Raw genomic sequence first — 15,751 nt, forward strand, 5'->3', positions numbered from 1 at the left:
TGAAAAGTCTTAGCCTAGAACCGAAATCACTGCCCTCACCAGCAAAGGCACGTTTCATTCCTTCTCCCAAAACATGCAGCAGAATCGGATAGTGGTTAAGAGCATGGTCTCTGGAATGAGATGCTCAGTGTGAGTCTTGGGTGACCTTGGGCATATTGCTTAGAGTCTGCTTCCACGCGCCTCCCTACCTGGCCTGGGATGGTGTCCAGCTTCTGACCCAGCTGCTGGTCCATTCAGAGTTGTTACCACAAAGGCCAGGAAGCACCCATGGTGCCAATCCTATAGTTGAACCCCAAATAGATGATGAAAGGAGAATATGCTCTCCTTTTTTTCTTCTCCCATCCTCTGCCCTCCTCCCACTGGAAGCAAAGGCACCACTGAAGAACATTATATCTTTGGAGCCCTTGATAAGCAATCAGGACTTCATTTTACCATGACCCATTTTTTTGTTTTTGTTTTTTCGAGATGGGGACTCACTATGTTGCCCAGGCTAGAATGCAGTAGCATGATCACAGCTCACTGCACCCTTGACCTCCTAGGCTCAAGAAATCCTCCAACCTCATCCTACTGAGTAGCTGGGACTACAGGCACACTGCACCCAGCTACATTCCTTTTTTTATCTGAATGTTCCATAATAACTTTTGGAGAAATTGGCTGAGATGTACCAAATTTTATAGGAAATTTAAGGAGCTCAAGGCAGACTTTAATTTCGCTCTGCCACCCTAATTCAAAACAGCAGCCAATGCAAATGTACAGATAGACATATTTTCTAAGACTGATCCAAGTGAAATCAGCAGTTCACAAAGTTATTATGACTATACCCCTACAGGACAGTGAAAGGGGGTGTTTTTACCAGTGGTTAGCTACTGACTATTCTTAGCTAGTAACCAGGTCTTAAGAATAATGTAGAAGTCATGTTACATGGAGTTGAGTTGCTAACTTTTTTCCTTTTCCTCAGTTTCCAGACGAGTTTAGCAGTAAAGATGCTTTTCCCAGGCACAGATTGAGAATGGAAATCACCTAGTTCCGTTCCCTCTGACAACTGTAATCCAGAGAGCTAAGCTGCTTACTTCATTAGCTTGGTATAAGCTGACGACAGCAGTGCCCTTGCTTTATATTTGTCAGAGCTAGGAAATAAGCCTTCTTTTTTCTCCTGTAATCATAGTTACCCTTGAACTGAAATATCTTACATTTATTCTCAAGCAGGTAGGGAGAGGAGAAAAGACATTGTGAAAATTACACCTGAATGCCTGGAGCATGGAAGACGTTCTGTTCCTAGCCTTTTCCCTGTGTATTTTGTCCCTTTGCCCACGCTGCCCAAAGACTGAGCTTTCTAAAACATAAATAGACTCATGTTATTCCCCTCCCTAAAAGGCCTTCAGAGGATCTCCAGATTCCTTAGCATGGAAGAACTCCAGATTCCTTAGCATGCTACATAACTCACCAGGATCAGGCCTCCTTACTTCTCTAATTTATTTTCACCACAAATCCTATCTGTACCTTACATTCCAGACTCATTAAATTACTTAAATTTTCCTGATTTACCATGCACTGTCTTTTTTTTTTTTTTTTTTTTTTTTTTTTTTGAGCCGGAGTCTTGCTCTGTTGCCAGGCTAGAGTGCGGTGACGAGATCTTAGCTCACTACAACCTCCACTTCCCATGTTCAAACGATTCTCCTGCCTCAGACTCCTGAGTAGCTGGGATTACAGGTGCATGCCACCATGCCCGGCTAATTTTTGTATTTTTAGTAGAGACAGGGTTTCACCATGTTGGCCAGGATGGTCTCGATCTCTTGACCTTGTGATCCACCTGCCTAGGCATCCAAAGTGCTGGGATTATAGGCTTGAGCCACCGCGCCTGGCCACCATGCACTGTCTTATTTCCACAAGTCTTTATATGCTATTTCCTCTACCTAGAGTTCCCTGCCTCTCCATGTTTTCCTTTTTTTTTTTTGAGATAGAGTCTGGCTCTGTCGCCCAGGCTGGAGTGCGGTGGCACAATCTTGGCTCACTGCAAGCTCCGCCTCCTGGGTTCACGCCCTTCTCCTGCCTCAGCCTCCCAAGTAGCTGGGACTACAAGCGCCCGCCACCATACCTCGCTAATTTTTTCTATTTTTTTTAGTAGAGATGGGGTTTCACCGTGTTAGCCAGGATGGTCTCGATCTCCTGACCTCGTGATCTACCCGCCTCAGCCTCCCAAAGTGCTGGGATTAGAGGCGTAAGCCACCGTGCTCAGCCTGTTTTCTTAAAAAATTCATATTTGTCGGGAGCAATGGCTCACACCTGTAATCCCAGCACACTGGGAGGCCGAGGTGGGTGGATCACTGGGTCAGGAGTTTAAGACCAGCCTGACCAAGATGGTGAAACCCTGTCTTTACTAAAAACTACAAAAATTAGCTGGGTGCAGTGACAGGTGCCTGTAATCCCAGCTACTCGGGAGGCTGAGGCTTAAACCTGGGTGGCAGAGGTTGCAGTGAGCCAAGATTGCGCCACTGCACTCCAGCCTGGGCAACAGAGTAAGACTCTGTCTCAAAATAAATAAATAAATAAAATTCTGTTTATTCTTTTAGTATCCTTTCAGGCCCTCTCTGTTAAGCATTCACAGAACACTCAAGCAGCATTAGCCACCATTGCCCCTGGTACTGCATTTATCCTACTGGATTGCAACTGTTTGTTTACAATTGAGTCTTTCCATCTGGACCAAGAAGGCCTATATTTTACTTATCTGTATATTCAGGCACCTGACCTAGTACCAATTATGAATGAGTGAGTGGATAGATGAATGGATGGCTTGGAAGTTCTTGAGGTGCTGCCCTTCTGAGGTGTTCTATCTCTCCTAGAGAGCTAATGCCCCTGCTTCTTAAAATGTGGCCTACAACTTTTAGATTAGGTCTGGTTTTCTCTGTTAGGAACAACTTGAATCAGGAAAGAAGCCCCTAACCCTCACCCACTATGAATGTTCTCAAAGCCCAGATCCATTCTGCTTCCAAACAGCTTGTGCCCAGTGCCACTATGCTAGCATGGTGGTATACCACTGTGACTTTATAGTCATCCTTGACTCTCCGTTAATTACTCCTAACCTCAGGTCTAAATGCCAGATGATTATTAAATAGCCAAGGACTATTCTGGGCACTAAGGATACAGTAGTTAAAAAAAAAAACAGACAAAAGTCTGGGCATGGTGGCTCATGTCTGTAATCCCAACACTCTGGGAGACTGAGGCGGGTGGATCACTTGAGGTCAGGAGTTTGAGACCAGCCTGGCCAACACGATGAAACCCTGTCTCTACTAAAAATATAAAAACTAGCTGCGCATGGTGGCATGAACCTGTATTCCCAGCTACTCGGGAGGCTGAGGCAGGAGAATCGCTTGAACCCAGGAGGCAGAGGTTGCAGTGAGCTGAGATTGCGCCACTGCACTCCAGCCTGGGTTACAGAGTAAGATTCTGTCTTAAAAAAAGAAAGAAAGAAAGACAAAAATATCTTCCCCCGTAGTAGGAAGGGAGATAGTAAACATGAGAAATAAAATAGATATTGTAGATGATGAATAAGAAGAAAAATAAAACAGGGAGGAGGAAGGGGTGGCTTATGTAATTTTAGACTGGGTGCCCAGGGAAGGTGACATCTGAGTAAAGCACCAAAGAACACGAGGAGCGAATCATGCAGATCTATGGGGAAGGCAGAGGGTGTGATGAGGGCAAAGGCCAGGGTGGCTAGAGCAGAGTCTGCTGGGACAGGGTACTATCAGATAAGGTCAGAAAGGTCACAGGCCAAATCACGCAGGACCTTGTGGACATTGTGAGGGATGAGAAGGGAAACCCCTGGGAGACTGTGAGCAGAGGAGTAATGTGATCTGGCTTCAGTTTCAACAGTCACTGGGGCTCATTTGTGGGCATTAGACTGACAAGAGGTAAGAATGGAAGCTGATAGACCAGGGAGGAGTCTGTTGCAATAATCCAGACAAACGATGATGGCGGGATCCAGTGTGGTCCAGGGGATGGTGGGAAGTGGCCAGATTTTGTATGCTGTAATGGTGATGGTGGAGCCAATAGGATTTGCTGATGGATTTGATGAAGGAGTGTGAGGGAAAAGATGACTAAAGTTTTTGACCTGAACAACTAAAAGAATGGAGACACAGACTGAGAAAGGGAAGACTGTGGAAAGAGCAGGTTTCAAGAAACAAGCGAGAATGTAGTTGTAGATGTATTCAGTTAGATCTCCAAGTGGACATGTTGAGTAGACAATTGGATATAAGTTGGATGTACCGTTCTGGAGTTCAGGAGGAATGAACAATCTGGAGATGGGGATTTAGGCATCATCAGCAAATCAACAGTATATTAAACAATGAGCCTGGATGAAATCACCAAGAGAGTGAGTATAAATAGAAAAGAGTGTAGGTTCCTCCTAAGCCCTGGGGAGATTGGGAGGGATCAGCTAAGAAAATTGAGAAGCAGCAGCCAGAGACATAGACAGAAAATCTGGAGAGGATACTGTGCTGGAGGCCAACTGAGGAGAGTTTTTTCTCAATTATTTTAAAAAGGCTTTTCAAGGAGGAAGAAGCCATCTCTGTCAAAAGCTGCTGATTGATCAGATAGAAAATGAGGATCAAGAATTAACTGTTAGATTTAGAGTTTAGTGGTCACTGGTGACCTAAGGGGCAATTTCAATGGGAGTTATGGTGGGTTCAAGAGAAAAATCACAGGAGGGAATTGGAGACAGTAAGGGTAGATAACCCTGTCTAGGGGCTTCTCTGTAAAAGGAAGGAGAGATGTGAAGCAGTCGCTAGAGTGAAATTCTCAAAGGTATCTGTGACACATAAAAGATTAAGAAGCACTGCATTGGGAGGATGCTGAAGGTCCATCAATAGAAGGAAATTCAGAGTGGATCCCAGACAGTGCCAGAACCAGGCTCAAGACTTCTGACTTCTCACCCTGCCCTGCTCCAGGAGAGTCCTCCAGAAGTTTTTATAGAAGGCATTTTCCAGCCAAGCTATAAAAGTGGGAAGCTACACACTTTGGAGAACTTGCTAGAATCCATTGATCCAACCTTGGAGATCTGGGGAAAGTACTTGATTGCTGCCTGCCAACATTTACAGAAGAAGAACTACTACCACATTCTGTATGAGCTGCAGCAGTTTATGAAGGTAATGGCAGCCCCTTCCTACCTTCTACCTCTGTTGCTGGTGCCCCACCCTGCAGGAGAGGCAGTGCACGATGAGGGAATGAGACTGTCATTGGTTCCTGGCCTTGCTATTTGGCTGACCCTAGAACAAATCCATGTTGCTCTCCAGCATTGTTAAATAATACTAGGATTTCCATCCTAAGTTTGGGGGCAGACTTTAATCCTGTCAATAATGGCATTCTTCAGAAAGCAAGAAATGGACAGGTAAAAAAAAGAAATGAATGGTAGTTTCAAGACAAGCATGAGGCATGAATGTAGAATTCATAAGGAATGATGGAAAAGTTAGTGTTTTTAGAGAAAATATGTGAAGGGAGAAGGAACACGTTCCTCCCAATCTGCCTGAGGATTGTCACTACTAAATTGAATTATTTAATGCCAAAGTACAAGTAAAGCCAATTTGAGTGGAGAATCAGAAATATCTTCTTTTAGTATCTCTTCGGTGGTGGAATAATGTCCTACCCAAGAGCTCCACCAGTCAGTGCACTTCAGGATCTCTTGGACCTTGGGGTGACAGGCTCAAAATAGCAGTTCAGCTTGTGGTGGGAGTGGGTGCTGGAAACGAGGTCTCATAGGCAGAAATCAGATGAGAATTCTCATCACACCCCACCCTCCAAACCCCTGATCTACTTAGACCTGAACATTTATTTTCCTCTTCTAGGACCAAGTTCGAGCTGCCATGACCTGTATTCGGTTCTTCAGTCACAAAGCAAAGTCATATACAGAACTGGGAGAGAAACTCTCATGGCTACTTAAAGCCAAGGACCACTTGAAGATCTACCTCCAAGAAACATCCCGCAGCTCTGGAAGGAAGAAAACCACATTCTTCAGAAAGAAGATGACTGCAGCTGATGTGTCAAGGTAGCTGGAGGTTCAGGGGACCATTGGTGTGGGCAGAAAGGGTGGGAGCAATTGTCTGTTGGTAATGAATCTACTCTTGTCCATTCCCCAAATCGTGAAAAAAAATCTAAAGGGAATCATCCCTGGATGACAGTGTCTAGTACAAGCCTGGAAAGCCTACAGAGGAGCTGGTAGGGGGAGTGGGAGTGGAGGGAGGATTAGCATCACAGGCTACAATCAGACTACACTCCATACTCCTTACAGTAGGCAAAAAGGCTCCTGCACGTTCTGGCCCCTGCTGATGTCACCATCTTTATCTCCTGCTACTCTCTTCTTGCTAAGCCTCGATCCCTGGCCTCCTCAGGGCTCCTCAACACACCAAGTCCTTAATTCCTCTCAGCTTTTATACTTGCCAGTCCCTCTACATAGAACACAACATCTGGAGTAAATGCTCTACCACTACCATTTATTGCCTCCAGAGGCTTAATTGCTAACTATTTTATGTGTTTGTTTACTATTCATTTCTCTTCTAGCCTATAAACTCTGAGGGCAGGGCTCATCTCTCTTGACCTCTGTTATTGTACCTGGCACATAGGTGCTCAATAAATGCTTATCGATTCAATGACTGGATCCTATGTGGTTCCACAGTGCACCATAATATTGTGAGTCTGTGCAGGACACGAGATCACCATTTTTTTTGGTCTTGTCATAACTGCTCATAAGGTATTTGAGGTCTCTTTTCCCACTGCATCACTTGTTTTCCCTTTTTCATTGCCATATTATTCGACTTCTCAGTCTCCTGGCCTCAGTCACCTCACTCCTGGGGCCCCTCATGAGGCTGGACTGTGCATATTCTGTCACCACAGGCACATGAACACACTTCAGCTGCAGATGGAAGTGACCAGGTTCTTGCATCGGTGCGAAAGTGCTGGGACCTCTCAAATCACCACTTTGCCTCTGCCAACCCTGTTTGGAAATAACCACATGAAAATGGATGTTGCCTGCAAGGTACATGCAGCGTTTCAGACCTCTGGCAGACTATTATCATCTTTTAGAACACTTATCATAATTGCAGTTGTCTAGTGATTATTTCAGTTGTTTGTTTGATGGCTGCCTCCCCACTAGAATATGAGCCACCAAAGACTGGTGATCAGATCCATTTTGATCATTCTTGTATCCCTAGTGCCTGGCACTTAGCAGGGTCTCAACAAATATTTGTTGAATAATTGAATAAATAGAGGCCTTCATTTTTGGTCAAGAGGATTCTCTAGTAATTGCCATGTTTTTAAGCATAATTCCCTTTCCTTTTCAGGTCATGCTGGGAGGGAAAAATGTAGAAGATGGTTTTGGAATTGCTTTCCGTGTTCTGCAGGTATGACTTGGATCATTCAAATCATACTGAGGACAATCAGCACCTGACCACAGTTCTGGGAGAGATTATTCTTTAGGAAATTCTTATCCCAAGAAAAGTAGATTTACATGCACATTAGGGATGAAATCAAGGAGATGACTGTTATAGAACTGGGTCAAATTCAAGACTCTAGGCCACTTTGCCAGAAGCCTAGTAACCCATGACAAATTCATCAAACGCTACCAAATAAATACCAGGAGCCAGGTCTCAGTTCCCCACAGCTGTTTCCCTGAGAAACACTGCTGGTTCTCACAGGGACCATGGCTGGAGGGATGGCCAGGGGCTTTCCACTGGCCACAAGGGCTGTTCCCCATCCTTAGTCTGTACAGGAGCTGGCTGGAGGAATATGTTTCCTATTGCTTGTGATAAAAGGACACAGGTGGGGCTGTGGCACTGGAGCAGGGGCTGGAGCAGGGCACTGAGACCATCAGGGGCAGAGTCTCTACAGACCTGCCCACCACCACACAGCTCCATGCAGATACCCCAGGAGCTGAGAGCAGGCAGCTTAGGGCAGGCAGGGTATTTATGCATTGTGCATGTGTCAGTGATCAACGGCTTCATACGTGATTAGTCAGGTGTTTTTCTTCCATCTATTTTTGGTGTTGGACAGAGCTCACCACACACAGATACCCCGGTAGGCAGGCAGAGGGGCAGCTCCACCCAGGCCCTGTGGCATAAGGGTTCTCTTAGACCAGGTTTAAGGTGTTCATCTGGCAGTTTTCAGCAAATGAGTCCTTCAGTGAATGGGTCTGTTTCTGAACACTAAGTCACCTGCCTCTTAACAGAGCACCAGGTGTCCAGGGCAGCAAATACCAGCCCCCAATGCCCATTTCTCAAGAAAAAGCAGACTTATTAGAAAATGAACTAGTCTTAGGATTTTGATAAGAATATTTTCAGCGAGTGCCACCGCAGCAAGTGAAATGTACCATTTTAGATACTACAGCTGCAGTTTTTGCGGATGCTTCCTAAAGGTCTACCTAACTCCAAAGAGGAATTGACTCTTGCTTTTTGTTTGGTATATTTATGTTTTCTACTGTGACCACAATCAATATGGCTTATCTACACCAAGCATAGCGAGAGCTTTTAAATGCTGCCTCCCTCCCCACTGTTAATGTTGCCTGCTCCTAAGCCCATCATCTCGTGTTCTGTTCTAGGACTTCCAGCTGGATGCTGCCATGACCTACTGCAGAGCTGCCCGCCAGTTGGTGGAGAAGGAGAAGTACAGTGAAATCCAGCAACTGCTCAAATGTGTCAGTGAGTCAGGCGTGGCAGCCAAAAGTGACGGGGACACCATCCTCCTCAACTGCCTGGAAGCGTTCAAGAGAATTCCACCCCAGGTACACTCCCTCCCGTACCTCTTGGCTCCTCCATCAATTTCAGTGTCTTCACATCCCCATCTTTATTGTTCTGTTTCCCATAATGTGCCTGAAACTCTACAAGATCCTTTTATCATTCTGAACCCCTCTGCAATAATGGCCTCGCCATAATTGACCCTTCCCTGTAAAGAAAATTTGTGGAGATGATGTCTATACCCAGAAGGTGGCCCTCAACATCCCATTGTGTAAATTTGTTTGCACCTGGATGTGTCTATGGAGTTGAGCTTCTTCCTGCAATTCTAGAGGAGGTCAGGGTGGGCCAGCAGATGAACTTTGAAGCCTGTTACCTGCGGAATTGTCCTCCCATGGTGGCTTTTTGGAGTGAACAGAGCCACATCCATTTGTGAAGGCCAAGGACAGGCCTCTTGGGAACTGTTCCTTCTCCCTAAATTCTGAAGCTTAGTGTTATGGTTAACTTTCTTTCTTGTAATTTTTTTTTTTTTTTTTTTTGAGACAGAGTCTTGCTCTGCTGCCCAGGCTGGAGTATCTCGGCTCACTGCAAGCTCTACCTCCTGGGTTCATGCCATTCTCCTGCCTCAGCCTCTCGAGTAGCTGGGACTACAGGTGCCCGCCACCACGCCCGGCTAATTTTTTGTATTTTTAGTAGAGATGGGGTTTCACCATGTTAGCCAGGATGGTCTCCATCTCCTGACCTCATGATCTGCCCGCCTCGGCCTCCCAAAGTGCTGGGATTACAGGCATGAGCCACCGCGCCCGGCCTTCTTTCTTGTTCTTAAAGCAGGAGTTGAGTTTAAAAAGAAGAGTCAACCGGGTGTGGTGGCACATGTCTGTAATCCCAGCTGTTCTAGAGGCTGAGGCGGGAGGATCACTTGAGCCCAGGAGTTCTGGACTATAGTGTATTATGCCGATACATACTTAGTGTTAGAATTTAGTGCCTGCACTAAGTTCATGATCAATTTGGTGACCTCCCAGGAGCAGGGGACCACCAGATTGCCTAAGGAGGGGTAAACTGGCCCAGATTAGAAATGAAGCAGGTTAAAATTCCTGTGCTATCAATAGTGGGATCATGCCTGTGAAAAGCCACTGCATTCCAGCCTGGGCAACATAGTGAGACCCCATGTCTTTGAGAAAAAAAAAGTCAGGCAGACGTTTTCATTCTGAAGTCAGAATGGCTGGGCTGAGGCTGGGTTGGGCCCTGGCCCCCAGACTGCGGGACTCTTCTCCCTCTCACAGTGCTTTTTCTGTTCTGCACAGGAGCTGGAGGGCCTGATCCAGGCAATACACAATGATGACAATAAGGTGAGCGGAATTGTCTCCAAACCCTGGTGATGCCAATGAATAGTGTCTCAGGCTTGCCTTGTCCCCTTTATCCCTTGCTTCCCACAATAGCTCCATACAACCCGTATCTCAGCTTCTTTATTATCAGAGGTGGAGCTGAGGCTTGGATAGGGGTATAGAAAGGAGGGAATAGATGAGGAGCAGGTGAACATGGACTGCATGAGTCTTTGCCTTCCCAAGTCTTTATCCCCAAGACAAACATGTCCTAGGCTGCTCTTGAGTCTCCATTTTATACTAATGTCTTCTCTCAGAGAGCCCTAGGAAATCCCTCACCTCACCTCCATCTTTGGGTGGACTGATGGATTGAGGTTCCCAGAGTAAGCAGGTATCTCTTTATCCTTGAGGGAAAAAGGTACAGTAAGAAAAAACCCCACCCCACACTTTGACCAGCAATGTCCACCAATGTCTCGGTCTCCAGAATGAACCTCTCCTCAGGGGCCAAAGAACTCGTCCCTGTTTGGGAAATTGGTGAACCTTTGCTTCCCGTTGCCTTTGGGAGGAGTGCCAGTCAGAATAAAAATCTTCCCAGATGCCCCCATTTGTGGCTGACCATTGGATTGATCCTTTTGCCATCTGCAGGAAGGGCCCTAGGCCAGGAGAGGCATGAGAAAGCCAGTGGCAGAAAAATTGTCTGACAGCTGAGTCCCCTGTGATGAAAACTGACGTCAGGCAAAGAGCGTCTTACACGCTCCCCATGGCAATATTGCTAATCCCAGGACTGAACTTAATGGGCATTTTTCAGTCTCCAGGGTTAAGGAGAACAAGTTCTAAACATTTCTTCATTTATTTCTGTAACATCATGATGAGCTCCTTGGAAAGGATGAAATTCTGACATCCTGAAATGTAGAGAATTACTTTTCTAGAGTCAGATTGAGAACCTAACAGCCAGGACAGACGCCCAGGTCCTCTGATTCCCAGACCGCAGTTCCTTCTCAAGCCTTCACTGAGCCTCCCACTCAGCAGGACAGAGACTCTATTTCTAGGAAAGACATGCACTAAAATAGAGACAGTCCTTATTACTTTTTCAGGTATTTTTCTCTCAGCAGCTGTCTAACGCAGTTAAATGATCTTAGGCCATGGGGTCTTGCCAAAAAACAGCTTCATTCAACTCCATTCCAGACTCTCTGGCAAAATGCCCTTCTTTTGATAGGAATTTGCCTGCCAACTTGTGATATGTATTTAGCTTAGCGTACGTAGATGCTAAGGGGAGCTGAAGGCCTGGGGAGAACTAACATCCTAGGGCAGCAAGTGGATACCCAAGCAGCACAGGACTAGATCACTTTAGTGACCTCAGAACATGCCAGACATCATCTAGCTGTAGGAGATTATCTATAATTCAGCTTAGAGAGGAAAGAAAGACTTTAGTGACCAAAATAAATAACAGATGGAGCATTGATACAGGAAGCAAGGCGAGTCCCCTCCACTAACCAACAGGGATTATTGCAGCAGAAAGGCAGCTGCTGGCAGAAGCTCTGTGGCAGCTTATGAAGGCCTCTCTGCTCACCAGCCTAGAGCACTGTTTAACCAGGGGGTACTGGGGAGACCAGGGCCAGGAAGGAAGGGACTTTTTTCTCCACCAAGCTGGGGATTCATGAGATGGTGATCCTGGGACATAGACACATACGCACATCCTGCAACAGCTGCCTTTGGTCCACACAGGCAGAGTCAAATCAGGTCTAAGTGGGGTTAGACCTTAATTTGACTTTTTCCAATCGTGTGTGTGTGTCTTCCTCCCCAGATTTCCTGTAATTATAAAAAAAAACTTTAGATTCAGCAGGCTGAAAACAGAAAAATAAAGGAGGATCTATGTGTCCATTCTAGGAGGGTTCTGATGGTTTATTCATTCCTGTAATACATATTCATTGAACACCTACTACATGCCAGGCCCCGTGCTAGGTGCCAGGAATACTACAGGAGTAGAAAAAACAGACACTACTCTTGCCCTCATGAAGCTTAAAGTCTGGTCAAGGAGACAGGCATCAATCAAATAATCACCCAAGTAACTACAAAATCACAACTCTGGGCGAGAGCAATGCTGATCCTGAACCCCAGAAGATGCTGGAGAGCCTGGGAGAGTGAGGAGGAGAGTGTCAGAGGGAGTGGTCAGAGACTAGACTGCCTGCTGGCCTGCCTTCTTTTTTAAATTCTTAGCTTATTTGTAAAAACTTTTTACACTATAAAATAACACAGTGTTATAGCATATGTCCAGAATATTGAAAGAGTTGTTTTAATACCATAAAATGCACAAATCCCGTTATGAATGTGGCAGGTGAGACGTGATGTCTGTCTGCCCGAGCTTTCTGCTGCTGCTCTGTACACTTGATTTGTCAGTGATGGATGCCTTTCCGCTGTCTCTTTTATAACTGACTGCCAGGTTCGGGCCTACCTGATATGTTGCAAACTGCGTTCTGCCTACTTGATTGCTGTGAAGCAAGAACACTCACGGGCCACAGCCCTCGTCCAGCAGGTACAGCAGGCTGCCAAGAGCAGCGGGGATGCAGTAGTGCAAGACATCTGTGCCCAGTGGCTTCTGACAAGCCACCCCCGGGGTGCCCATGGCTCAGGCTCCAGGAAGTGACCTTGGGCAATGGGGCCAGGAACACGTGTCCTGAGAGCTGGGCAACAGCAGTGATGGCGATGCCCTCCACCTCTTTCCTCCTGTGGAGTGGGACTTCTCTGGCTCTGCCCTAGGTTGGAAAGAGCTGGATTGGACCCTACTTGCCTTCCCGGGCAAGGATAGGACCTTTCACGCAAGTGCCATGTTTCTCTAAAATTGTGGAATCTATGTGTGTTTGTCTGGAGATGGCCAGTTCTTTCTACCTCAGAGTGAGTGAGTGAGTGAGTGAGTGTGTGCACACACATGTGCATGTTCCTGTGCACTGATGTTTACGCCCAAGCATTTCTGAACAAATGAAACTCTTCTCCATTGAAAAGAGGCACTTTACTTTAGACTTGCCGCTCTGAAAACCTTCCCTGCGTTTTGGTTCTTGACCCGGGTTGTCCTGTTTGTACAGTCTCCTCCCTGTGGACGTGCTTTAGTAGCTCCTCTTACCTAGAGGGCTCTTACAGAGAATTAGAGCAACACCAAAAGGATTGCCTCTTTTCCTTCCTTCCCATTCCAAAATTCAGAGATGGCTCTGGGGCAAGTGCTACCTGTGGAATAAACCTGTTTTCCAGGTGTCTCTTCTCGCAAGCACAAGAAGTCCTGGAGTCTTTGGAAGGTAGTCTGAGTAGAAGGGTTTTCAGGTGCAGGCATCTGAAAGCTGTGGGTATGTGTATAAATGATCAGGTCTGTGAGGCTAACGTGGGTGAGAGGGAAAGAAAGGCTAACCATCCAAACAGGGATACAGGGGAGGCGGGGGTGGGGGTGGGGGAGTGGGTGCTCACAAGCACAGAGCTGCCTCTTGTGAATGTCCCTGCTGCAAAGTTGGTGGGTGAGAGAATGGGACTTCCTCTCTGAGAGTCTGGGGAGAGAAACAGTGGCCAGGATCCTAGGACTGAATGACTCGATTTTACCTATTTGAGCTGCAGTCCTGTTTGCGCTCCTTGAATTGGTTAGGAAGCTGCTTGCTTTTCCCTCCTGCTTCCCTTCAGTCTCTTCAGGACCACAGGATGGATATGCAGACATGTGGGGTCATTGGGAAGGGAGTGCGCTTCTTTTCTCTGTCTTAGAAGAGGGAGTCAAGGGTTGGCTTTGGAATTGGGCCTCTGGACAGAGTCAGAATGAGGGGATAATGAATAGGTCACATCCGGTTGGTGGAAAACTAGGTGAAGGGCTTCTTTAATATGCACTGGCTTGTCTTCCCACCCAAGATGTGACAATGTTTGAGAAAAGGTGTGTCATACTCAGTGACTTCAATTTGCAAATGAGGGGCCTAAAGAAAGCTCTGCAGCTCTGAACCTCTCACTGGCCAGAGCTCAGCCTATTGGTCCCACCCATGATGCTGAGACAAACAGAAACTGGAAGCTGAACTCAGTGTCTCTGGTGCTTAGAAACCCTGTGGATTTCCCTCTGAACCAAGATTTTTAGTAGTAAAATAAACAACTCATGGACATCTGTCAGATGAGAAGTTTTCGTCCTGTTAGGGAGGAGAAGGACTGTAATGAAACTACTAGACCCATTAGGGCTAAAGTTTGGCTTTTCCTTCCTTGAGTCATAGAACGTATCCATCTCCCAGGAAATGTCCTTCTCTGGCATCTGCTTGCCCTTCTGAGTCTGCCTTTTTTGCACTGAACATAAGCACTTTATACTAATGGGTCACAAATCTTGCAGCCCTTAATTTGGGATAATACCAGATTTTCCTGAAATTTTCCTCTAACTCATTGAACTATCAAATTATAGGCAACCACTGACTAGACTGATATGAGATAAAGCTAAAACCCTTTGAACACCACGCTGTAGTCTCCAACAGAAAGACACCACCAAAACAGATATCCATGCTGAGGGGTTGAATGTTTTACTACAAACAAGCCACAATAAAGTGTCTATCAACATGTTTCTTGGCTTCATAACTTCTTTGTGCTGTCTTGCTCCTACCCTTCACATCCTTTTTCCTTGTGGAAAGAAAAGGTGGGTGGGGAAGATCAGATGGCCTTCAATTCAGACTTAGTCTAAATAATCCCCGTAATGACTAATAACTCTGCTTAGGATTTATCTCATTTCCTATATGTTAAACACTATTAGTGCACCCTCTACCACCAGAAAACTTTTTTTTTTTTTTTGCTTCAGTTGGGGGATGGGTAGAGATAGGTAATACGTTTATATAAGGTGCAAAAGGTAAGTGAAAAGTCCCTTCTACCCTGTCCACCCAGCCCAGTCCCCTCCCAGAGGCCACCATTGTTGTCAGTGTCTAGCATACAGCTCCAGAGCAAATGACTAAAGTGTTCCACTGTGAAGCTATACCACAATTATTTAACCAGTTTCTAATGATGGACATTTTATGTTGTTGCCATCTTTCGCTACTACAGGTTATGCTGCATTGAAGTATCTTGTCCAGAATACCAAATTTTCTGGATCTTTGCTAGTCCGATGGGTAAAAGGTTTCTTCTTCAGTGAATTTTTTTTTTTTTTTTTTTTTTTTTTGAGACAGGGTCTAGCTCTGTCACCCAGACTGGAGTGCAGTCACCTGGCTAATTTTTTTTTTATTTTTTGTAGAGACAGTATCTCACCATGTTGCCCAGGCTGGTCTTGAACTTCTGGGCTTAAGCAATCCTGCCTTATCCTCCCAAAGTGCTAGAATTACAGGGCCACTTCCCCTGGCCCTGTGCCCCAGCCCTCTAAAACGCTTTAAAAAGCTGTTTGTCGTTTTAAAAGCTCTACATATCTTTTCAATATCAACCAAACTGTCAATCTTTGAAACCAGGTGTAGAGTCTTTGGGGAAAGCAGAACTCAAACTTAGCTTAAACTGTTTTCTTGCCACCCACTTCAGGCGTATGTTTGCAGTATGATACTTGAGCCATGGACAGTGGCATCACTGCTCATTATCTCCTTTCCCCGGAAACATGATCTCATCCAATTTCTCATGTGAAAAAAAAAAAAAAAAGACTGTACTTTCGGGATCATTTCTATAATTCGTTACTGGAGAAGTTTCTCTGAATGTGTAGAGTACCGACTAAAGAGCTTCTGCACAGCAAAAGACACTATCAGA

At 45.7% G+C, this 15,751-nt stretch overlaps 1 protein-coding gene and 1 pseudogene across 2 annotated transcripts in view; both read left to right on the top strand.

The window, feature by feature from the left end:
• Positions 1-14,785, top strand: part of ZFYVE26 (zinc finger FYVE-type containing 26) — a 70,741-nt gene extending 55,956 nt beyond the window's left edge. For both annotated transcript variants that reach the window (XM_032179782.2, XM_032179783.2), the window contains exons 36-42: positions 4,944-5,141; positions 5,838-6,037; positions 6,883-7,024; positions 7,329-7,388; positions 8,582-8,764; positions 10,019-10,063; positions 12,477-14,785. In XM_032179782.2, the coding sequence (XP_032035673.1) occupies positions 4,944-5,141; positions 5,838-6,037; positions 6,883-7,024; positions 7,329-7,388; positions 8,582-8,764; positions 10,019-10,063; positions 12,477-12,680 (1,032 nt within the window). In that variant the 3' untranslated portion in view covers positions 12,681-14,785. The remainder of the gene's footprint in view (positions 1-4,943; positions 5,142-5,837; positions 6,038-6,882; positions 7,025-7,328; positions 7,389-8,581; positions 8,765-10,018; positions 10,064-12,476) is intronic.
• Positions 14,786-15,644: 859 nt separating this feature from the next.
• On the top strand, positions 15,645-15,751 carry LOC116456510 (small nucleolar RNA U3; annotated as a pseudogene).

The sequence above is a fragment of the Hylobates moloch genome, unplaced genomic scaffold, assembly GCF_009828535.3.
Source record: "Hylobates moloch isolate HMO894 unplaced genomic scaffold, HMol_V3 SCAFFOLD_16, whole genome shotgun sequence".
Taxonomy (NCBI): Eukaryota; Metazoa; Chordata; class Mammalia; order Primates; family Hylobatidae; genus Hylobates; species Hylobates moloch.